Here is a 26,264-nt window from a genome sequence, read left to right as displayed (position 1 = left end):
ACCTGACTTCATAAGTTACTATGAAGATAAAGTAATCAAGACAGGGTGGTAGTGGCATCAAGACATAGAACATAATAGAGTCCAGAAACAAACCACACATATATGGTCAATTAATTACTAACAAAGGTACAAAGGCAATTCAGTGGAGAAAGGACAGTGTTTTCTACAAAGGAGGCAGGAATAATTGGATACCCATTAGTAAAAAAATGAATTTTGATCCACAGTTCATTCATAGCATACACAAAAATTAACTCAAAATATATCAAAGGCATAAATGTAAAACGTCCAACTATAAAATGTCTAGAAGAAAACTTAGAAGACTATCTCTATGAGCTTGGATTAGGGAAATATTTCTTAAAATCAATTCTAAAAGCAAATCCATAGAAGAATAAACTGTTTTGGACTCCATCAAAATTTAAAACTTCCGCTCTTCAACAGACTGTGAAGACAAAAAATAGACAAGCCATTGAAAAGTAGAAAATACCTGCAAATAACAACTGATAAAGGACTTGGTCCAGAACAAAGAAAAAACTCTCAAAGTTCAACAAAATGAGAAAACAATCCAATTTAAAAAAATATATGTCAAAAGATTTGAACATACACGCACCAAAGAAGATTTAGAGACAGCAAATAAGCACACAAAAGAGATGCTCAAGCTCTTTAGGTCATTAAGGAAATGCCAATTAAAGCCACAATGAGATGCCACTACACATGCCCAGTGTTGGTAACACTGTGGAGGAACTAGAAATCTCAAACAGGGGAATATAAAATGGTATAGCCACTTTGGAAAACAGTTTGGCAGTTTCTTAAGAACTTAAACCTACTCCTAGTATCTGATCCAATCATTCTACTCCTAGATATCTACCCAACAGAATGAATCAAAGCGTATGTCCATATAAAGACCTGCACACAAATGTTCACAGCAACTTCATTTTAATTGTCAAAAACTGGGAAAAACTCAAATGTCCATCAACAGGTAAAGCAAATTGTGGTATATCCATACAACAGAATCCTACTCAGTATCATAGATGAATCTCAAAATAATTATGCTGAGTGAAAGTGAGGTAGGTTTGATATAGGAAAAACATCTTGCAGGCCTGGAGGTGCCTTCAAACACAGTGCAGGGAGGGATATCTGATGAGAACAACCAGGTTCCTGAAACCAGAAGTAAAGAAAGATATACTGTTCAACCACAGGGCATGGACCAATCACAATAACCTGTTTGTAATCCTTAATATGAATGTTTAGTCAGCCTATCGCAATAGCTTACCTACAAACCTTAATTTATAGGTTTACTAACAAATCACAAGAACCTACAGACAGCCAATCACAACAGCCTATTTGCAACCCTTAAACTGAATGATTACTAATCAATTACAATGTACTAACATCTCAAACTCCACCTCCCTTTGTTTGATCTAATAAAAACAACGTGCGGCGCATCTCTCCCTTGAGCACGCCAGCACTCAACTCTCGAGTGTATACTTACTTCGTCTACAATAAACTTTTCTCACCTGCTTTACCTGCTTGTCTCATCCTTGAATTCCTTCTTGTGACGAGGGTGGCAAGCCCGGAAGGGAGCTCCAGTAACATCTTTCTCGACAGAAAGGGAGCTCCAGTAACAAAAGCAGCCAGACAAAAAAAGGTGCCAACACTGTAAGGCTCCATTTACATAAATTTTAGAAAATGCAAACTACAGACAACAGATTAGTGGTTGTCTAACAAACTGAGGAGGGAGGAGCAGGGAGGGACAGCAGGGAAGGATTACAAAGTGGCAGGAAGCAGCTTTTGGGGATAAACAATGTGCTCATTATCAAGATTGTAGTGATGTTTCACATCTATATTCACATGTCAAAAAGCTGTCAAATTATGCAGTTTATTATTGTATGTCAATTCTACCTCAAGAAAGCTGGTAAAAATCCAAAGCAAAAAATTATGCTAATGTTCTAGAAAACACTACTTATAAAAATGAAAATAGTACTAATAATGTAGGTTAATTATCAACATCCTCATTTTTTTTCATATGCCAACCAAAGTTTCAATTAAAATAATGTGCATCACTTATTTTATGTCTCATCTAATTCTAAAAGGATTTGTGGTAGTATATAATAAAAGTAGAGTAATAAAAACATTAAACAAGACAGTAAAAAGTAACCATTTAGAATTTGAAAGTAAGATTTGCAAGAGATAATTTTAAAAAACATAAGAACATCATCTGTAAAATTTACCGCTTTCCTTAAGGCAAAACTAATTTTTGTTCATCAAAATGTCTGCTAATCACTTGCATTTTCTATAATTTAACACAATTTATTTTATGTTCCCTCACTTTTCACCCTCTTGACTGTCTCTCAGGAGTTTTGTTTTCATTTTCAAATTCCTTTTCAGTTCTTTCTTTTCCTACTACTACTGCCCTAAGTCTTAAGGCTCATCAAGTCAAATCGTTTCTAGAATGAGGCTAAATGTAAACTAATTGTTACAACAGCCTCCGAGCTTACCTGATTACCTCATATTTTCCCCCTTTCCCATGTATAAAGCAGCTTTCCCTGGGTCACTCTCTTGCTGACAAACCTTACAAATAGCTACCTTATCAACAAAAGCTGCAACTAAAACAAGACACCAAGACCTTCCATAACCTGAACCCAGCCACTCCTGAATCCCACCTTCTGCATCATATGCCCTGGATTTCTTGCAATTTGGACTCAGAATCTCTGGTGGTAGGTCAAAAACATTTTTAGCCCAGGTTAATCACTAAGATTTGAAAACCTACCAGGATAAGAAAAGAACTTCCATGATACGACCTTTGTCTAACTCCTTGGTCTCATGTCCTTAACACTCTCCCATAAAGACATTAAATTACACACATACCAAAATTTGTGGAACTTTTCTTTCTTGACTCCGTGCCTCTTTATATATGCTGCTTTTCTCTCACTGGAAAGTCAGATACTCTCCCCAATTCTGTTATTTTCCTCCCATGCAGTCCCACTTTTCCCAACTATGGATTTGACCTGGAAATGGAAAAGCAAGTAAGCTTCAAATAAACAAAGGGAGAAGGGAGACAGGATCATGAAATGGATTATATAATGGTACAGAATGGGAAAAGAATAGGGAGACCCAACAAGAATAAACTCCTGGCCTGGAGCTCAAATACAAACAACATAATATATATATGTATATTTAGCCAGTTGGCCTTTGCTAAGGGCCTGAGAAAAAAAATAATTTCCCCAAACCCAAACCTATACTAAAGCAGTCCTGAGAGTAGGGTGAGTTCACAGTAAATAAATGTCTATAAAGAAGTAGTGAGAAAGATGGTTAAAGAAGGTGAGTAGAAGCCTGTGAAGAAAACTTGAGTGCCAGGTGTTATGCAAAGCTACAAAATGACAAAAGTATGTAAAATTCATGACAAGATGAATGCATTATTTTACCTGCAACAGGATCTTAAAACCAGGAGACAGTGAAGGTTAGGAAACCTGTAGGAATTTGTGTGTTCAGCTGTCTAGCTCCCTACAAGAACTTAGGCTCATCTTTAATTTCGTATCCACATTTGTTGACTCACTATAATGACTGCATTTCCATTTTAACACTGCATTTCCTACCCTATTCGATTAAACAGGACATCAAATGTTGGCTAAGAGTCCCCATTTTCACAAACCCAATACTTCTTAGTTTACAGTGTCATTATATTTTTCAGTAACTTTCTACACCAGAGTTTGGCAAACTTTTTCTGAAAAGAGGCAGACAGTAAATGTTTTAGGCTTTGCAAGCCATATGGTCTCTGTTACGACTAATCAACACTGCTGCTGTAGCACAAAAGTAGCCGCAGACAAAAAGTAAACAAATTAGTGTGGCTATATTTTAATAAAACATTACTTAGAGACACTGAAATTTGAATTTTATATAATTTCTTCTGTCATGAAATTTTTATTTTGATTTTTTCAGTCATTTAAAAATATAATAACTATTCTTAGTTCATGGGCCATAATAAAAAAAACAGGCACAGTCTATATTTGACCAGCTAGTCATAATTTCTAATTGAAAGGTTGAACTGTACAACCCTTCCACTCTTCCATACTTCCCGTAACACTGCAACTAACTTTATTTGCAAGTCTTTTTGCTAAGCCCCAAACGTGTGACAGCCTCTAGCAAATGAACAACATAGGCATTCTTTTGACTTAAATCCCCTCAGTTCCACCCACACTCACACTTTTAAAAAAAAGGAAAGAAAAGAAAAAATTTGTCTATCTAGTTTCTGATTTAAAATACTGAAGGAAGGAAAAGGGGAATTTAAGTAGTTGTGTAAACGGAACAATGAACAATGACAACTGTCATACCAATGTCAAATGTCTAGAGTCCATTATAAAACATCACAATTCTCAGTTTTTAATTTCTCCCCCAAAGATTCAAAAACCAACTAAAAATGAGACAGTAGCTTTTAAGTCTGATGATGAGATACTCTAAACTCATTCTCATATTTCTAAGAAATGTACAAGACAAGGTCAAAGAAACGAATGAAACAAACAAGTATATGGCAAGAAATATCATAAAGAAAAGATATTACATCACTCTCTCCTATAGATAGATCAACCAGACAGAAGACCAACAAGGAAACTGAAAACCTAAACAATCTGATAAATGAATTAGATTTAACAGACGTATACAGGACATTACATCCCAAATCACCAGGATACACATACTTTTCTAGTGCTCATGGAACTTTCTCCAGAATAGATCATATGCTGGGACATAAAACAAGCCTCAATAAATTTAAAAAGATTGAAATTATTCAAAGCACATTCTCTGACCACAATGGAATACAATTAGAAGTCAATAACCATCAGAGACTTAGAAAATTCACAAATACCTGGAGGTTAAATAAAACACTCCTAAACAATCAGTGGGTTAACGGAGAAATAGCAAGAGAAATTGTTAAATATATAGAGACGAATGAAAATGAGAACACAACATACCAAAACCTATGGGACACAGCAAAAGCAGTACTGAGGGGGAAATTTATAGCACTAAACGCATATATTAAAAAGGAAGAAAGCGCCAAAATCAAAGAACTAATGGATCAACTGAAGAAGCTAGAAAATGAACAGCAAACCAATCCTAAACCAAGTAGAAGAAAAGAAATAACAAGGATTAAAGCAGAAATAAATGACACAGAGAACAAAAAAACAAAAGAGGATAAATATCACCAAAAGTTGGTTCTTTGAGAAGATCAACAAGATTGACAAGCCCCTAGCTAGACTGACAAAATCAAAAAGAGAGAAGACCCATATAAACAAAATAATGAATGAAAAAGGTGACATAACTGCAGATCCTGAAGAAATTAAAAACATTATAAGAGGATACTATGAACAACTGTATGGCAACAAACTGGATAATGTAGAGGAAATGGACAATTTCCTGGAAACATATGAACAACCTAGACTGACCAGAGAAGAAATAGAAGACCTCAGCCAACCCATCACAAGCAAAGAGATCCAATCAGCCATCAAAAATCTTCCCACAAATAAATGTCCAGGGCCAGATGGCTTCACAAGGGAATTCTACCAAACTTTCCAGAAAGAACTGACACCAATCTTACTCAAACTCTTTCAAAACATTGAAGAAAATGGAACACTACCTAACTCATTTTATGAAGCTAACATCAATCTAATACCAAAACCAGGCAAAGATGCTACAAAAAAGGAAAACTACCGGCCAATCTCCCTAATGAATATAGATGCAAAAATCCTCAACAAAATACTTGCAAATCGAATCCAAAGACACATTAAAAAAATCATACACCATGACCAAGTGGGGTTCATTCCAGGCATGCAAGGATGGTCCCACATAAGAAAATCAATCAATGTATTACAACACATTAACAAGTCAAAAGGGAAAAATCAATTGATCATCTCAATAGACGCTGAAAAAGCATTTGACAAAATCCAACATCCGTTTTTGATAAAAACACTTCAAAAGGTAGGAATTGAAGGAAACTTCCTCAACATGATAAAGAGCATATATGAAAAACCCACAGCCAGCACAGTACTTGATGGTGAGAGACTGAAAGCCTTCCCTCTAAGATCAGGAACAAGACAAGGATGCCCGCTGTCACCACTGTTATTCAACATTGTGCTGGAAGTGCTAGCCAGGGCAATCTGGCAAGACAAAGAAATAAAAGGCATCCAAATTGGAAAAGAAGAAGTAAAACTGTCATTGTTTGCAGATGATATGATCTTACATCTAGAAAACCCTGAGAAATCGACGATACAGCTACGAGAGCTAATAAACAAATTTAGCAAAGTAGCGGGATACAAGGTTAATGCACATAAGTCAGTAATGTTTCTTTATGCTAGAAATGAACAAACTGAAGAGACACTCAAGAAAAAGATACCATTTTCAATAGCAGCTAAAAAAATCAAGTACCTAGGAATAAACTTAACCAAAGATGTAAAAGACCTATACAAAGAAAACTACATAACTCTACTAAAAGAAATAGAAGGGGACCTTAAAAGATGGAAAAATATTCCATGTTCATGGATAGGAAGACTAAATGTCATTAAGATGTCAATTCTACCCAAACTCATCTACAGATTCAATGCAATCCCAATCAAAATTCCAACAACCTACTTTGCAGACTTGGAAAAGCTAGTTATCAAATTTATTTGGAAAGGGAAGATGCCTTCGAATTGCTAAAACACTCTAAAAAAGAAAAACGAAGTGGGAGGACTTACACTCCCTGACTTTGAAGCTTATTATAAAGCCACAGTTGCCAAAACAGCATGGTACTGGCACAAAGATAGACATATAGATCAATGGAATCGAATTGAGAATTCAGAGATAGACCCTCAGATCTATGGCCGACTGATCTTTGATAAGGCCCCCAAAGTCACTGAACTGAGTCATAATGGTCTTTTCAACAAATGGGGCTGGGAGAGTTGGATATCCATATCCAAAAGAATGAAAGAGGACCCCTACCTCACCCCCTACAAAAATTAACTCAAAATGGACCAAAGATCTCAATATAAAAGAAAGTACCATAAAACACCTAGAAGATAATGTAGGAAAACATCTTCAAGACCTTGTATCAGGCGGCCACTTCCTAGACTTTACACCCAAAGCACAAGCAACAAAAGAGAAAATAGATAAATGGGAACTCCTCAAGCTTAGAAGTTTCTGCACCTCAAAGGAATTTCTCAAAAAGGTAAAGAGGCAGCCAACTCAATGACAATAGTACAGTCGGCCCAATTATAAAATGGGCAAAAGATATGAAAAGACAGTTCTCTGAAGAGGAAATACAAATGGCCAAGAAACACATGAAAAAATGTTCAGCTTCACTAGCTATTAGAGAGATGCAAATTAAGACCACAATGAGATACCATCTAACACCGGTTAGAATGGCTGCCATTAAACAAACAGGAAACTACAAATGCTGGAGGGGATGTGGAGAAATTGGAACTCTTATTCATTGTTGGTGGGACTGTATAATGGTTCAGCCACTCTGGAAGTCAGTCTGGCAGTTCCTTAGAAAACTAGATATAGAGCTACCATTCGATCCAGCGATTGCACTTCTCAGTATATACCCGGAAGATCGGAAAGCAGTGACACGAACAGATATCTACACGCCAATGTTCATAGCAGCATTATTCACAATTGCCAAGAGATGGAAACAACCCAAATGTCCTTCAACAGATGAGTGGATAAATAAAATGTGGCATATACACACGATGGAATACTACGCGGCAGTAAGAAGGAACGATCTCGTGAAACATATGACAACATGGATGAACCTTGAAGACATAATGCTGAGCGAAATAAGCCAGGCACAAAAAGAGAAATATCATATGCTACCACTAATGTGAACTTTGAAAAATGTAAAACAAATGGTTTATAATGTAGAATGTAGGGGAACTAGCAATAGAGAGCAATTAAGGAAGAGGGAACAATAATCCAAGAAGAACAGATAAGCTATTTAACATTCTGGGGATGCCCAGGAATGACTATGGTCTGTTAATTTCTGATGGATATAGTAGGAACAAGTTCACAGAAATGTTGCTATATTAGGTAACTTTCTTGGGGTAAAGTAGGAACATGTTGGAAGTTAAGCAATTATCTTAGGTTAGTTGTCTTTTTCTTACTCCCTTGTTATGGTCTCTTTGAAATGTTCTTTTATTGTATGTTTGTTTTCTTTTTAACTTTTTTTTCATACAGTTCATTTAAAAAAGGGAAAGTTAAAAAAAAAAAAAGAAAAACAAGGAAAAAAAGATGCAGTGCCCCCTTGAGGAGCCTGTGGAGAATGCAGGGGTATTTACCTACCCCACCTCGATGGTTGCTAACATTACCACAGACATAGGGGACTGGTGGTTTGATGGGTTGAGCCCTCTACCATAGGTTTTACCCTTGGGAAGACGGTTGCTGCAAAGGAGAGGCTAGGCCTCCCTATGGTTGTGCCTAAGAGCCTCCTCCCGAATGCCTCTTTGTTGCTCAGATGTGGCCCTCTCTCTCTGGCTAAGCCAACTTGAAAGGTGAAATCACTGCCCTCCCCTCTACGTGGGATCAGACACCCAGGGGAGTGAATCTCCCTGGCAACGTGGAATATGACTCCCGGGGAGGAATGTAGACCTGGCATCGTGGGACGGAGAACATCTTCTTGACCAAAAGGGGGATGTGAAAGGAAATGAAATAAGCTTCAGTAGCGGAGAGATTCCAAAAGGAGCCGAGAGGTCACTCTGGTGGGCACTCTTACGCACACTTTAGACAACCCTTTTTAGGTTCTAAAGAATTGGGGTAGCTGGTGGTGGATACCTGAAACTATCAAACTACAACCCAGAACCCATGAATCTCGAAGACAGTTGTATAAAAATGTAGCTTATGAGGGGTGACAAGGGGATTGAGAAAGCCATAAGGACCACACTCCACTTTGTCTAGTTTATGGATGGATGAGTAGAAAAATAGAGGAAGGAAACAAACAGACAAAGGTACCCAGTGTTCTTTTTTACTTCAATTGCTCTTTTTCACTCTAATTATTATTCTTGTTATTCTTGTGTGTGTGCTAATGAAGGTGTCAGGGATTGATTTGGGTGATGAATGTACAACTATGTAATGGTACTGTGAACAATCGAAAGTACGATTTGTTTTGTATGACTGCGTGGTATTGAATATATCTCAATAAAATTAAGATTAAAAAAAAAAAAAAAAAAAAAAAAAAAGACATAATGCTGAGCAAAATAAGCCAGGCACAAAAAGAGAGATATTGTATGTTACCACTAATGTGAATTCTGTGAAAAATGTACAATGTTTTATACTGTAGAATGTAGGGGACCTAGAGATACCAATTAGTGGAGGGGGAATGATAATCTAATAAGAACAGATAAACTATGGAGGGTAATCTCAATGTTATGGGAATGCTCAGGAATGATTATGGTTTGTAAACTTTCTTGGATATAGTAAGATCATGTTGGAAGCAATAGAGTTATTTTAGGTTTTTTTTTCTCTTCATTCGTTTGTTTTCTTAGGGGTTTTTTAATTTTCTTGGGGTATGGTAGGAACATGTTGGAAGCAATGTAGTTATTTTAGATTATTTGTTTTTCTTACTCCTCTGTTTGGACATGGTTTATTAATTTTCTTGGGGTATGGTAGGAACATATTGGAAGCAAAGTAGTTATTTTAGGTTATTTGTTTTCCTTAATCCATTGCTTTGTTTGAAATGTTGTGTGGTTTTTTTGGTTGTTGTTTGCCTGTTTGTTTTTAATTTTTTGATAAACAAAGTTAAAAAATTGAAAAAAATCAGTAGAAAAATGGGAGTAAAAACTAAATGACAAATAGGGTGGGATGGGGGGATGGTTTGGGTATTCTCTTTTCACTTTTATTTTTTATTCTTATTCTGATTCTTTCTGATGTAAGGAAAATGTTCAGAAATAGATTGTGGTGATGAACGCATAACTATATGATCATACTGTGAACAGTTGATTGTATACCATGGATGACTGTATGGTTTGTGAATATATTTCAATAAAACTGAATTAAAAAAAAAATTAAAAAAAATAAAAAAAATAAAAAAAAAAGAATTGGGGTAGCTGGTGGTGGATACCTGAAACTATCAAACTACAACCCAGAACCCATGAATCTCGAAGACAGTTGTATAAAAATGTAGCTTATGAGGGGTGACAATGGGATTGGGAAAGCCATAAGGACCACACTCCACTTTGTCTAGTTTATGGATGGATGAGTAGAAAAATAGGGGAAGGAAACAAACAGACAAAGGTACCTAGTGTTCTTTTTTACTTCAATTGCTCTTTTTCACTCTAATTATTATTCTTGTTATTTTTGTGTGTGTGCTAATGAAGGTGTCAGGGATTGATTTAGGTGATGAATGTACAACTATGTAACGGTACTGTGAACAATCGAAAGTACGATTTGTTTTGTATGACTGCGTAGTATGTGAATATATCTCAATAAAATGAAGATAAAAAACAAAAAAAAAAGAAAAGATATTATGTTATGCAACAGTTATGATATGGAAGAAGGTGAAAGACAGCTAAAAGACCATATTCTCTGAAGTATGAAAAATTTTCTCAAATTCACTCATTAATTCCTAAATATTTATTTCATGCACGAAAAAGACAAGTGTTTGGAATACAAAGTTGAGCGAGAGGAAAAACAACTGTCCAAAACAAACATGGTCTCTGATCTCACGGGCCCATGGTCTAAAATTAAGTTGTTCAAGAAGTACTCACTAGCCACAAGTATTCATTTAAACTCAAATTAAACTAAGTTAAATTAAAACTTCAGTTCCTAAATCACAACAACCACACTTCAAGTGTTCAAGAGTAGCATTTGGTTCATGGCTACCATATTGGACAGAGCTGATATAAAATATTTACATCACTACAGAATGCTCCATTGGACGGCACTGGTCAAAAATATGTTATACATTTCCCTGTCTCAGTTGACCAAACATAAAAATGAAACTTAACTTGTTTCTTTCTTTAAAAGAAGAGTGTAAAATGTTTATCACTTACCTCCTGAGGAAATACCAAGTAACTGCCTTTCTATAGATTTATTTATTGCACTAAAGACTGAAAGACTTTTTCCTAGGTTGACTCTACAGCAAAACAATCATGTTGGATGCTTTTACCATGATTTAAAAATATTTACAACATTCCGGAAATGAGTATTTCATCATCAATAACTATTTCAATCTCATTAGCTTCAAACCAAGCTCACTCTCAACATCAATATTCTCAACTGCAGTATTTCCCTGTCCCGGAAAGAGAAGAATCTGATTATCACACAACTCTTTTTATACGGAAAACAGCTCCTCTTTGTCGCCTCCCCCAGGGCCTGGAAGGTACCTACAGAGAAGGTATGCAAATAAGCGTTGTGTGAAAAGCCAATGAACCGTGTCTAGCACTGCCAAAAACAAGACAAAAGCCAAATCCCACTTAACAACCATAGTTATTACTGGGCTTCAAATCTTTGCTGCTTCTTATTTTTAAGGCACCTTGTTAAGCACAGGATTTAAATGGCTCCAAGCATTTGTGGAGACAAGTTTTCTAGGTCCCTGAAAATACTTAAAAGTATAGTAAAAGAACTTTAATATACTTAAAAGTAAAGAGTTGGGGAGCAGGGCAAGATGGCATAGAGAGGTGTGGAATTTAGTTAGTCCTCTAGAGCAACTAGTAAATAGCCAGGAACAACTAGTAAATAGTTTGGAACAACTGCTGGAGGACAACGGTGACTGTTAACACACCGTACACCAGCCTGGAATGGGTGGAATGGCTGAGACTGCAGCATAAAAGCTGTTAAGTAAAAACTGCGGACTGGCACCCCTCCCACCACCGGCAGGCTGAGCTGCAAAACTTCCCTGGCGGAGAGAAGCAGTCTCTGCCAGGAGCAAGCGAATACAGCTCAACCAAGCTCCAACTGCGGTTTTAATTAACAAATGTCCACTGCTAAATACAAGCTACAAACACAGATAAACCCCTAACAAGCAGTGACACTAACAAGTACTCTGAGGTTACTCCCAGTGGAGAGGAGTTGACGCTGACAGAAAAAAATAACAGAGGCTTTTGGAGACAGCTGAACTTAGAATACTGGAAAACGGCTGTGTACCAAAAAAAGGAGTACAGAGGACCGGATACTATCTCTGGCCTACAGCAAAACTGGAGGGCTGGGGACTGGCTCTGAAAAGGGGATTTTGCTCTTTCTCCTTTTTTTTCTCTCAATCTGAGCAGCTCATTGGAGAAAGCCTCAGGCATTTTAAGTTCTTGGTGAGCTGACCCAGGTAGGGGTGGAGTTAAAAGAGTCAGAGATACAAAGGAGTAATTCATGTGTAGAAGATAACTCCCTGGGGGTTGTATCTTCCCTAAGAGGAGGGGGGCGGGGCCAAGCTCAAGTGGCTGCCCTCCCTTCAGAACTCAGACCCCAGAGCTTGAGGGAAAACAAACCAGAAACAACTTAAGCTTCGCTTCTGACACCCTTGGTCTCTAGTCAGGTCAGAGTCTGCTGAGAACTAAAGGAACCACACTTCTTTACACCAGTGGGGAGAGACAGGCTGACAAGCAGCACCTGCTGGGCAGGAAAGGAAAAGCCTCGAGTTTAGAAACCTCAGACGAAAGTCTGTCAACCTTCTAGGACACACCCTTAGGGAAACCTGATACTGAATAAGCTTTCTCCTGAGAGCTGAGTCAGTTCTGGTCTGGGAAAACCTGATTGCGGTAATCAAGGAAACCAGATGCCTAGTCAACAGAAATCTACAAATCACACTAGGAAAAAACAAAGATACGGCCCAGTCAAAGGAACGAACTTACACTTCAAGTGAGATACAGGAACTGAAACAACTAATTAAAGATCTTCAAATATATATGCTAAATCAATTCAAAAACCAATTCAATGAGCTGAAGGAAGACATGGCAAAAGAGATGAAGTATATAAAGAAAATATTGGGCAAACATGAGGAAGAGCTCAAAAGTTTGAAAAAACAATTGTCAGAACCTATGGAAATGAAAGGCACAACACAAGATAAAAAAACACAAGACATACAGCAGAAGATCTCAAGAGGCAGAAGAAAAGATTCATGAACTGGAGAACAGGACACCTGAAATCCTACAATAAAAAGAACAGATAGTAGTTATTTTAGGTTAGCTGTTTTTCTTATTCTCTTGTTTTGGTTTGTTTGAAATGTTATTATATTTTTTAAAAAAATTTTTTGATATAGTTAATAATTTAAAAAAAAAGAAAAACAATGAAAAAATTATGCAGAGCTCCCTTGAGGAGCTGGCGGAGAATGCAGGGGTGTTGGGCTTCCCCACCTCGATGGCTGCTGATGTGCTCACAGACATTGGGGACTGGTGGTTTGATGGGCTGAGCCCTCTATCACGGGACTTGCCCTTGGGAAGACTGTTACTGCAAAGGAGAGGGTAGGCCTGCTTATAATTGTGCCTAAGTGTCTCCTCCTGAATGCCTCTCTGTTGCTCAGATGTGGCTCGATCTCTCTAGCTACGCCAACTTGGCAGGTGAAATCACTGCCCTCCCCCTACAAGGGATCTGATATCCAGGGGTGTAAATCTCCCTGGCAACATGCAATATGACTCTGGGGGAGGAATCTAGACTGAGCATCACGGGACGGAGAACATCTTGACCAAAAGGGGTATGTGAAATGAAATGAAGTAAATTTCAGTGGCTGAGAGATTCCAAAAGGAGCCACGAGGTCACTCCGGTGGGCACTCTTACTTACAATATAGATAACCCTTTTTAGGTTCTAATGAATTGGAACAGCTAGCAGTAAATTACTGAAACTATCAAACTACAACCCAGAACTCTTGAATCTTGAAGACGATTGTGTAACAATATAGTTTATGAGGGGTGACAATGTGATTGGGAAAGCCATGTGGATCACACTCTCCTTTGTCCAGTGAATGGATGGATGAGTAGAAAAATGGGGGGGGGTACCCAGTGTTTTTTACTTTGTTCTTTTTTCACTTTAATTTTTATTCTTATTATTTTTTGTGTGTGTGGTAATGAAAATGTTCAAAATTAATTCTAGTGATGGACACATAACTATATAATGGTACTGTGAACAACTAATTGTAAGCTTTGTATGACTGCATGGCATGTAAATATATTTCAATAAAAATGAATTAAAAAAAAAAAAGAAAAAAGAAACAGAAGCTGGGAGCAGGCAGACACCAACCATGTACCTTCCCAGATAACCGAGGTTTTCCAGATGCCATCGGTGTTCTTCTGTGAAGGTACCCTACTGTTGATGCCTTAGCTTGGACAGTTTTATGGCCTTAAGACTGTAACTCTGTAACCAAATAAACCCCCTTTAAAAGAGCCAAAAAAAGAAAAATGAATTTTGGTGATGAACGCACAACTATATAATGGTACTGTGAACAAGTGATTGTACATTTTGTATGACTGCATGGCATGTGACTATATCTCAATAAAATTGAATTTAAAAAAAAAAGGACAGGGAAAAGAATGGAAAAATATGAGCAACATCTCAGGAAACTGAATGACAACATGAAGTGCATGAATGTATGTGTCATGGGTGTCCCATAGGGAGAAGAGGAGAGAAAAGGGGCAGAAACAATAATGGAGGAAATAATCACTGAAAATTCCCCATCTCTTATGAAAGACATAAAATTACAGATCCAAGCAGTGCAGCATACCCCAAACAGAATAGATCCGAATAGACCTACACCAAGACACTTAGTAATCAGATCATCAAACGTCAAAGACAAAGAGAGAATCCTGAAAGCAGCAACAGAAAAGCGATCCATCACATACAAGGGAAGCTCAATAAGACTATATGTGGATTTCTCAGTAGAAACCATGGAGGCAAGAAGGCAGTGGTATGATATATTTAAGATACTGAAAGAGAAAAACCACCAAGAATTCTATACCCAGCAAAACTGTTCCTCAAATATGAGGGAGAGTTTAAAATATTCACTGACAGACAATGAAAGAGTCTGTGAACAAGATACCTGCTCTACAGGAAATGCTAAAGGGATCACTATAGACAGATAGGAAAAGTCAGGAGTGAGAGATTTGGAGCACAATTTTGGGTGATGGTAGCACAATAATGTAAGTACCCTGGACAAAGATGACTGTGAGTATGGTTAGAAGAGGAAGGTTAGGGACATGTGGGACACCAGAAGGAAAAAGAGAAGGTAAAGAAACCTAGAGTGCTCAACAACTGTGATAAAATGTACAAATATGTTTTTGCATGAGGGAGAACAAATGAATGTCAACCTTCCAAGGTGTTAAAAATGAGGTGGTATTGGGGAAAAATACAAGCAGTGCAAACTAGAATCTACAGTTAACAGAAACCTTGTATTATGCTTCCTTTAATGTAACAAAGGCAATATACCAAAGCCAAATGCCTATAAGAGAGGGACACAAGGGAGGGGTATGGGATTCTTGGCCTTGGTGTTGCCTGATTTTTTTATTGTACATTAGTTTAATTTTATCTTTTCTTTTGTTTCCTTTTAGCTGTCTTTTTTTTTCTTCCTTTTTCTTTTTCTTTTGTCTTTCTATACTTTTGGACTCTTCCTCTTTCTTTGTAGAAGAAATGGAAATGTCCTTATATAGATAGTGGTGGTGGTGGTGGTAAATGCATAACTACATGATTATACAGGAAACTATTGATTGTTTACTTAGGATGGAATGTATGGTGCAGGTATAAAACCGTTTAAAATAAAAAACGGGTTGATGGAAGAACCTCGAGGATGTTGTGTTGAGTGAAATAAGTTGGAGACAAAAGGACAAATACTGTGTGATCTCACTGATACAAACTAATTATAATATGTAAACTCATAAACATAAAATATAGGTTACCAGGATATAGAATGAGGCCAAACAACTAGGAGCTGTTGCTTAATATGTGCAGAATGCTTAACTACGTTGAACTTAAGCGTTTGGAAATGGACAGAAGTGATGGTAGCATGTTATTGTGAGAATAACTAAAAGTGTTGAATGGTGTATGAATGTGGCAGAAAGGGAAATTTAGAGTCATGTATGTCACCAGAAGGAAGTTGGAGGTTAAAATATGGAAATGTATAACACAGTGAACCTTGTGGTGGGCAATGTCTGTGCTTACTGTACAAATATTAAATTTTTTTTATGAACTAGAATAAATGTATGACTATAACTAGAAGTTAATAAGAGAGGGGTATATGGTGAAAAAATGTACTACAGTTAGTAATATTTTAATATTCTTTCATCAACAGTAACAAATACTATACCAGTACTATACCAATACTACAAGTCAATAATGGTGGAGGACTGGTTAGGGGTATGGGAGGATATGAGGTTTCTTTTTTATTTTTATTTCGAGTAATGAAAATGTTCTAAAATTGAAAAAAATTAATATAAATGGTACTGTGAACAACTGATTGTACATTTTGGATAACTGGATGGTATGTAAATAACCTCAATAAAGTTGAACTTAAAAAAAAAAGGTAAACAGTTTACAGGAGAAGAAAAGTATTGCACATTGCCCCAAAACTGTGAAGTTAACCTAGTTTTCTGTAACTTAGCTATGAGATGGACTGGTTTTTAAATGAATTATGTAAACTATTTCTTATCAATTACAGAAAACTGATTCCAAACAAAAACTTTTTAATGATAAAGGTTTTCAACAGATAATTTAAAACCAAACATTCATACCAAAATATTTATAATTATCTCCAAAGAGCTATATGTAACATTTTGTTGTTATTAAAACTTTCTCCTAAGTACTGCGTAAAATAAACTACCTGGAAACCTTCACAAAAATATTTTGCTACAAATATATTTTTAAAATATTCTACATAGGTAATACATTAACTACTCTATATATGTATACAGCAGTGCAATACACCTTGTCTCAGTCATTTACAATATCAAATAGTTTTCAGAATAGTACACCTGGTGAAAACATGTCTCATTTCAAACTGCTATCTAAATCAAGAAGGGATTTTATGTAGGTCATCTACAATCATTTATAAATCACTATTAAGAAAAGTCATGTGTGGTAATTTGTACAAATTCTAAACTATCACTAACAAAGACATCTCAAAGTTCTCAATTATTCATGAAAAATACAGTTTCATTAATATTGAAGATTTTCCCAGAAAATAGAAACTTAGGAAAAAAACACAAAAAATTTCCGATTAGTCCATACAAATAACATACAACAAATTAATATAAATGAGAATATAACTCACTGGCAAACTTATTAAGTCACTTTGGTACAGAAAACCTTTGAAATACTTTCTAACCAAACTACTTTTATACTATCAGGTGATATGTTTACAAAAAGAAAGAAAAAAAGAAAAAATTTTATTTAAGAAATATATCAAAGCTTGCCAAAAATATATGCAACAACTCAGGGGGGTAGGTAAAATATAATAAAATAGCAGCATTAAACTACAACCATATGCTAACACTCAAAATATACAGTCACAGATCGCTCATAAATACCCATGTGTGAGCCATGGGGCAAACACTGGGTAAAGCCCAGGAAACAGAGATAACAGAATGGACACAAGCAGAAAGAAGAGAGTCGTATTTATTAAGTAATGCCTGGCTTAATATGTGCAGGCATTAAGCTGAAATTATCACATCAATTATTTAATTCTCACAATAACCAATGAGGTAGTATTATTAATCCCATTTTACAAATAAGGAAACTGAGGCACAGAGGGTTTAAACAAAGTGTTAAAGATTACACAGCTCCTATGCAGTAGGATTGGGATGGGATAAGAAGCCGCAATCTGCCACCAAAGTTCATACCACTTTGAAATTTACAGAGCATATCAAATGTGTTATTTATTTGATATCACCTTCATAACCCCACTGTGGACTGTCCAGTTTTATGATCCCTATTTTCCTAGAGGAAATAAGGTCAGGGGATAATAAATCCCTTCTTTAAAGTCTTATAGGGAACATTGCCAGAGCTGAATCTGCAACCCAAGTCTTCGACTCATCACCCAGGGCTCTTCCTTTGTCACGGGTTTGTCTCTTTACACCTTAAACCTATGATCTCTGCTAGAAAAGGCCTTATCAGGTAATGATTCAATTGGTTTGGGCTTCATCAAGTAACCTCCCACTAAATTAAGAGAATACGGACAGACAACAGTTCACAAGTAAACAGCAATCAAGACAAGAATTCAACTTCAACACATTTTTACTAAAGCAGCATTTAAGGTAAAAGGAACAAGTGTACAATATAAATATTAACTGATACACTACCAAGCCTGGGAGCCCCCACTCTTCCAGACGCAGCTGGACAAGAGATCAGAGAGCTTCCCCTTGTCTCAGTTACAGCATTTTTATTAGAGTATTTTTAATTAAGCATTTTTATTCAGAGTATATTTAATTAAGTCATACTCTATTTTTACATTTAAACCATGAGTGGTAAATGATGCACCGTGAACCACGAGTGACTCACAAAGCGTTCTGATCCACAAGTGGTTCAAGATCAAAGGATCCACAAGAGTTATCTAAGACTTAGCCTTGAATCTGCAAAACTCTACTGATATTTCTACTAATTAAGCTATGATTTCTGTAAGAGCAATATAACATACTTTTACTTAGATAGTCTAAAGAGTAGAAAAGAGATTACCATTACTTGTCTCTAACTTGTTAATACAGTTTTATTTTATTCTGCAATTAGTTTAGCCATTACATCATATTAATAAACATACATTTGATTAGGACTATATTCAAACTTGCTTGATTACTTATGACTTATCTAAGATTAAAGTAACAGCTGCAGCCCCATCCTGTTTTCACAGAGGAACAGACCATTAATTACATGTTACCTATATCTAAGAAGGTTGAGAAGGGCTTTCTGCTTTCTTGAAAATATTCACAACTTTAACTGTTTAGCTTCACCTTCATATAATCTTCTAATATAGGACTCGAAGGATATGAATCATCTTTCCTAGTTATTATAGTAAGGTCTTTCCACTTTTTATCATTTGGAAATTGTACTTGAGTGTTTTTAGGTAAAAGTTCTGTTAAATATGCTTCTATATCAGAAGGAATAATTGGCTCTTCACTATCAGAACAGAAAACATTAGGTGGTATATGAGAGCAGCACAGAAAGGAGGAGTCAGGGTCCTCATTATCCTCAGTAGAAATAGTATCCTGCTTTATGGATGGATGTGTAGAAAAGTAGGGGAGGGAAACAGACAGACAAAGGTACCCAGTGTTCTTTTTTACTTCAATTGCTCTTTTTCACTCTAATTATTATTCTTGTTATTTTTGTGTGTGTGCTAATGAAGGTGTCAGGGATTGATTTAGGTGATGAATGTACAACTATGTAATGGTACTGTAAACAATCGAAAGTACAATTTGTTTTGTATGACTGCGTGGTATGTGAATATATCTCAATAAAATGATGATTTAAAAAAAAAAAAAAAAAAAAAAAAAAAGAAATAGTATCCTGCAACACCTTCAATAAACTTAGCTGCTGTGGTGATTCTGAAAGTATGTTCACAAATTATTTTTGTCTCCCTTCAGAGGGTTGAGCCTAATTCCCCTTCCCTTGAGTGTGGTTTGTACTTGAGTGTGGTTGCACTCAGTTCTAACTAATAAAATGTGGCAGAAGTGACAGGTGTGAGACTTTCAAGGTAGGTCATAAAAGCCCTGCAGCTTCCTCCTTGCTCTTCTTTGATCACTCACTCTAGATGAAGTCAGCTAACGTGTGAAGACACAGAGAAGTCCATATGCCAAGGGAGGAAGGCCACCTGCCAGCTGCCATGTAAGTAAGCTGTCTTGAAAACAAATGCCCCAGCCCCAGCCAAGCCTTCAAATGACACAACCTTGAACTAGAACCTCCTGCCCCTGCCCCTTCAAAACACAGGTTGTTCTCAAGGTTTACTCCTTGGTCATCTTTTCTTCTTATTAATTCCCACATCCTTTTTATGGGTAGCTCCCTGACTCCCAAATCTATCACACAGCCTCTACCTCTAATCTGAGTTATAGATCCCCATGTCTCCAGCTCATTATACCCACATGAATGCCCCACAAGTGCTTCAAACCTCTCCTCCTTCCTTTTTGCCTGTCTTTCCATACCCAACCCCACTTCTCCTCCTATATTCATTAACAGCCCAAAATCTTCAAAGTCATCAAGGATGCGCTGTCCAAAATCTTAAATTAAAATCCTCCCCCTTCTGCATTCAACAAAGGTATTAGGCACCATGCTGTGCACCAGGGATATACGGTTATCAGGACACAGTTGCCCCCCAGGAACCCACAGTGCAACACACTTCTAATCAAATGTCAAGACCTAGTGATTCCACCATCACAGAAACTCACATATCGGTCTCCTCCTTTCCATCCCTACCACAACCACCCATGCTCTCTACATGGACTACTGCAATAACTGCCAAAACTTTCTCTCCATATCTTCAATATCTGTCTCTACCTCAATCCAACTTTCACACTGTTGTCATGTATCTTTCTCAAACAGCTGATCATGCCACTAAGCTCCCAAAAAACCTGCAATGGTTCCTACTGCTTAACAAACTAAGTCAGAATTCCCCAATGGTATCTTGACAGCACTTCATGCTGCTTCTACTCGCATCACCTTCTGCAGCCTACAAAACACTCTATATGTATGTTAAGACATTCAAGACATAACACTCTTTCCCTAACACTCCTGCCTCTGTTCACCTCCTATTCCCTCAGAATACTGCCTCCTCTACAAGAATCCTCTTGGTTAGTCATTGGAATTAAGTGATTTTCCCTGGATTTTAAACAGCATAGTCAAGTACCTCTATTTGCTATCACTTGATTCTACTTCATACCATTGCTCCTTGTTTACTGCCTGACTCTTCATAGGTCATAAATCCTGACTGTTATAAATTAGCCTGGCTATCTTGAGTAAGTCATTGTATTATCTGAGGTCCAATTTTCTCAACAGCAAAACGAAAGGGTTGGATTAAGTAATTACTAAAGTCCTTCCAACTCCAAAGTTCCATAAGGACAGTTTATATTTATCTTTGAAAAAAGGCAGTACAGCATTGTTTTAAGCTTGGACTTGGTAGTCAGACAGGTGAGTTTGAATCCCATCTCTACAACCTACCAGCTCTCAACACTGGGCTTGCTGCTTAACATTTCTGTGCCTCAGTTGCTCATCTGTAAAATGAGAATAACAGTGTTATCCATTAGAATTTTCAATCTTTTGTTTTTGTTTTTAACTAATAACTTTATTCAGATATAATTCACTTACCATACAAGTCACCCACTTAAGAAGGTACAGTTCAGCAGCTTTTAGTATATTTACAGAGTGGTTCAACCATTACCACAATTAATTTTAGGACATTTTCATCATCACAAAAAGAAACCCCATATCCATAAGCAGTCTCTCTCTCTCTCTCTCTCTCTCTCTCTCTCTCTCTCTCTCTCTCTCTCTCACACACACACACACACACACACACACAATTCCTTCCAAATCCAGGCCTAGGCAATAACTAATCTAGTTTCTGTCTATGGATTTGCCTATTCTGGACATTTCATATAAAAGGAATCATACATATGCAGTCTGGCTCCTTTCACTTAGCATAACTTTTTCAAGATTAAGCCATGTTGTAGCATATTTCAGTACTTTATTCCTTTCTATTGCCAAATAATGTTCCATTGAATCAATAAGACGACATCTTGTTTACCTAGCCATGAGTTAGTGGCCATTTGGGTCGTTTCCACTTGGTTACCATGAATAATGCTGCTCTTTCAGTTTTAAGTAATAGAAATTCCAACTCAGTCTGGATGAAATGAATAACTAAAAGTCCAGCAGGTAGCCCCTGCTTCATACACAACCAGAAATTAGGGTTCAAATATCATTGTCAGGACTGAGTTTCTCTCCACCTCTCGTTTAGGCTCTGTTCTCTACTCATTTTTCAGGATTTGTCTGGTGACAAAATGACTTCGATAACTCCCATTTCACATCCTCTCATATTCAAGACAAGAGAAAAAAAAAAAAAACAAGAGCCTTCCAGATTCCCAAGTGAAAGCTCTACCTACTGTGGGCTGTGGCCAAGGAAATGGCCACTACCTGAAACAGACCATGCTCCCTCACTGACATGTGAAGGAAAAAAGGTGAGGGACCCAAACAAGGTGAACCAAAACTAGGCCCTCCTTCCAGGATGATACATGGATTTTGGACAGCCAAGATTTTCTGAAGTCCAATTTAGGACTGTTGTGAGAATGAAACATGATAAATACACATTAAGCATTTAGTAGAATGCCCAACACACAGTAAATGCTCAATACATGTTAACTGCTGTTATTAGCTATTATTTGTATTAGGATGAACCATAGGAAATTTGCTTTTATCTGACCTTTTAAGAAAAAAAAAGTCAATTTCATATAGTTCAATCTAATATATAATCACATTAATATTAAGGCATGTTCAACCCATATCTGATTTTTCATAGTGAAAGATAAGATTACATCTGTATCACATTTTTGAATACCCAAAAGAAGGAAAGCGACATCCTCAAAATTTTCAGAACTTCAGATTATAAGATCAAGGGTCTCTACATTTTTTTTCCCTCTCTTTGGAAAATATAACAGAGAAAAACTATAGGAAAGCAAAGATCCTGAGACCAGTAGCACTGGGAAAGCATTTCCTGCTCTAACAACCTACGGGACAGAACTGAATTCCACACTAATCATTTATTAGCCAAGTTCCCAACCCAAACAATAAAGAATTCTTTCCAAGGGAAAACATCACTTTGATTTCTTAATGTAAGCTAAAAAGAAACAAAGACTTCCTTCACAAAAACTGGTTTTTCATTTTTTTCCAAAATACATTAGGTTTATTCCATAAAGCAAAGGAAACCAACATAGAAGAAAGAAGACAAAATGCTCATTTCCATCTTGGCCCCTTGCCTAAACATGATTTTTAAAAATAAACTACTGCTGGGGATCATCCATTCCTTCTTTCCCTTTTCTATATATGATTTTTAGAATTTTTGTGGTAGCATATATCCAATATAAAATTTCCCATTTGAACCACCTGCATGTACCATTCAGTGATATTAAATTCACAACAGTATTCCACCATCACCACTATCCATGAGAAAAACAGAAACTCTGTACCCATTTAGCAGTAGCATTTTAGCCTTACTCCTGCCCTCCGGTAATATATATTCTACTTTGTCTCCCTGATTTTGCATATTCCAGAGATGTCACATGAAAGAATCATAGTATCTGCCCTTTTGTGTCAACCTTATTTCACTGAACATGGTATCTACAAGGTTCAACGGTGTTGTAGCATGTAACATCACATCATTTTTTATAGCAGAATAATATTCCATTGTGTATATCTGACACATTTTAACGATGCAATCACTAATTGGCACCTGGGTTGCTTCCATGTTTTGGCAATTATGAATAATGCTGTCATGAACCTGGGTGTACAAACACCTATCTGAATTCCTGCTTTCAACTTTTTTGGGTATACACCTAGAAGTGAAATTGACAGGTCTTATTTCTTTAACCTTCAGAGGAATATCCAAATTATTTTCAACAGCAGCTGCACCAATTTACATTCCCACCAACAATGTAAGAGGGTTCTTATTTCTCCGAATCCTCACCAACATTTATTATTTTCCATTTTTTAAACAGCCATCCTAATGGGTATAAAGGAGTATCTCATTGTGGTATGCATTTCCGTAATGGTAGTGATGTTGAGCATCTTTTGATGTGCTTATTAGCCAGTTGTATATCATCTTTATCATTCATTTCTTTTATCACTTCTCAATCAGCTTTCTGACCCCCTAATTCTAGTCTGGAATTATAAACCTAGATAGAGATCACTTGCTATGAAGAATGAACATCTCTTCATGATTTCTAAAAGTGATGGTAATTTCTTTTGGTATATAACACCTCTGCTTACTTCCTACGGGTGCTAACATGCAAATGCATAAAAAGGAATGATAAATCCGTAGTTTTGGACATACAAACTACAAAGATATAAGTGGTAACAAGTACAAAAAAAAAAATGATGGTCTGGAGGGATATAAGGAAAGTATATCTGTATGCTATTGAAGTAGATTTGGTATAAAACCAAATATAACTGTTATATACGTACGATTTTACATTTTAACCCCATGGGAACCACAAGGAAAATATATGAAAAATATAACCAGATAGAAAAGAGAAGACACTTCATTAGTTCACTAGAGTCCCATAAAATGAGCTCACAAACAGAGGGATCCTAGAGAGCAGCTAAGAGTGACATTTTGGAGAGGAGGTGCAGCCGAGATAGACATTTTGGAGAATGCCATTTTGAAATACAACCTGGGAGCAAGCAAATGCCAACCATGTGCCTTCCCAGATAACAGAGGTTTTCTGGATGCCAATGGCCTTCTTCCAGTGAAGATACCCTACAGTTGATGCCTTACCTTGGATGCTTTATGGCCTTAAGACTGTAACTCTATTAACCAAATAAACCCCCTATACCGGTTTGTATATATTAGGTCCCCCAGAAAAAGCCATATTCTTTAATGCAGTCTTGTAGGGGCAGACATATTAGTACTGATTAAGTTGGAACCTTTGGATTAGGTTGTGTCCTTGGAGATGTGACCCATTCAACTGTAGGTGGTAACTCTGATTAGATAATTTCCATGGAGGCATGGTCCCGCCCATTCAGCATGGGCCTTGATTAGTTTACTAGAGCACTATATAAGCTCAGACAGAAGGAGCTCACACCTTGCTGTAGCTGAGACAGACATTTTGAAGACTGCTGTTGGAAGCTGATGCAGATATTTTGGAGAACACCACTTTGAAATACCACCTAGGAGCAAGCAGGCACCAGCCACGTACCTTCCAAGCTAACAGAGGTTTTCCGGTCACCAATGGCCATCCTCCAGTGAAGGTACCCAATTGCTGATGCCACACCTTGGACACTTTATGGCCCTGAGACTGTAACTCTGTAACCAAATAAACTCTCTTTATAAAGGCCAATCCATTTCTGGTATTTTGCATTCCGGCAGCATTAGCAAACCAGAACAACACTCAATATACTACAACACAAAACAATAAAATAAATACGAAAGTAGGCATTAATGGAGGAACTGAAGGAAAAAAGGAATGAGATTTACAAGGGCCAAATAGCAAAATGGTAGTTGTCTCCAAGAGACTCATGCCAAATTTAAGCACACAAGGAATTTGAAGGTGAAAGAATAGAAAAAATAAATATCATGCAAGTAGTAACAAAAGAAGAACTAGGGTACCTATACTAGTATCAGATAAAACAGACTTTGGGTAAAAAACTGTTACATGAGAAAAAGATGGTAATTATATACTGATAAAGGAATCAATTCAACAAGACAACATAACAACCACCAATAAGTGTTTTTTAATGTATACGTTTAGGGCTATAAATTTTCCTCTCAGCACTGCCTTCGCTGAATCCCATAAGTTTTGATACGTTGTGATCTCGTTTTCATTTGTCTGATTTCTCTTGCAACATCTTCTTTGACCCACTATTGTTTAAATGTGTTGTTTAACTTCCATATATTTGTGAATTTTCCACTTATCTCCCTGTTGCTGATTTCTAGCTTCATTTCATTACGGTCAGACAAAGTGTTTTGTATACTTTTAATCTTTTTAAATTTATTGAGACTTGTTTTGTGACCCAACAAGTGGTCTATCTTGGAGAATGATCCATGGGCACATGAGAAGAATATATAACCTGCTGTTTTGGGGTACAAACATCAGTATGTCTGTTAGGTCTAGTTCATTTAGCATATTACTCAAATTCTTTTGTAACAGCTTTACATTTAAAGTCTACTTTGTCTGATGTTAGTATAGCTTCCTCAGCTCCTTTTTGGCTACACTTTACCTGGAATATCCTTTATCAACCTTTTGTTTTAAACCTGTTTGTGTCTATGGATCTAAGGTGAGTCTCTTGTAGACAGCATACAGACAAATCATACTTTTTAATCCATTCTGCCAACCTATGGCTTTTGATTGGAGAGTTTAATGCATTAACATTCAATGTGATTACCTGTAAAGGCAGTAGTTACTTCAACCATTTTATCCTTTGGTTTTTATATGTCATATCTTATTTTGTCTCTCTTTTTACCACATAGTTATCATTACCGGTAATTTTCATTTGTATACTCTCCTACAAGCCTCTCTCTCCTGTTTTTTCCTTTCAGCCTTCAGAACTCCCTTTAGTATGTCTTGTATGGCAGGTCTCTTGTTGACAAACTGTCAATTTCTGTTTATCTAAGAATATTTAAAACTCTAGTTCTTTTATGATAAAC

The 26,264-nt window shown here is 36.7% G+C and overlaps 1 protein-coding gene across 9 annotated transcripts in view; it reads right to left on the bottom strand.

The window, feature by feature from the left end:
• SRPK2 (SRSF protein kinase 2) overlaps nucleotides 1–26,264 on the bottom strand; it is a 321,319-nt gene that overhangs the window by 230,594 nt on the left and 64,461 nt on the right. The window contains exon 1 of one of the 9 annotated variants that reach the window (XM_037836460.1): nucleotides 21,071–21,123. The exons of the other annotated variants lie outside the window; for them this stretch is intronic. Within the exon in view, the coding sequence (XP_037692388.1) occupies nucleotides 21,071–21,102 (32 nt within the window). The 5' untranslated portion in view covers nucleotides 21,103–21,123. Of the gene's footprint in view, nucleotides 1–21,070; nucleotides 21,124–26,264 lie in introns of those variants that run through there. 9 annotated transcript variants of the gene reach the window in all.

This window comes from Choloepus didactylus, chromosome 5 (assembly GCF_015220235.1).
Source record: "Choloepus didactylus isolate mChoDid1 chromosome 5, mChoDid1.pri, whole genome shotgun sequence".
Taxonomy (NCBI): Eukaryota; Metazoa; Chordata; class Mammalia; order Pilosa; family Megalonychidae; genus Choloepus; species Choloepus didactylus.
The sequence above is the reverse complement of the archived record's forward strand: the minus strand, read 5'-3'. Positions and strand labels throughout refer to the sequence as shown.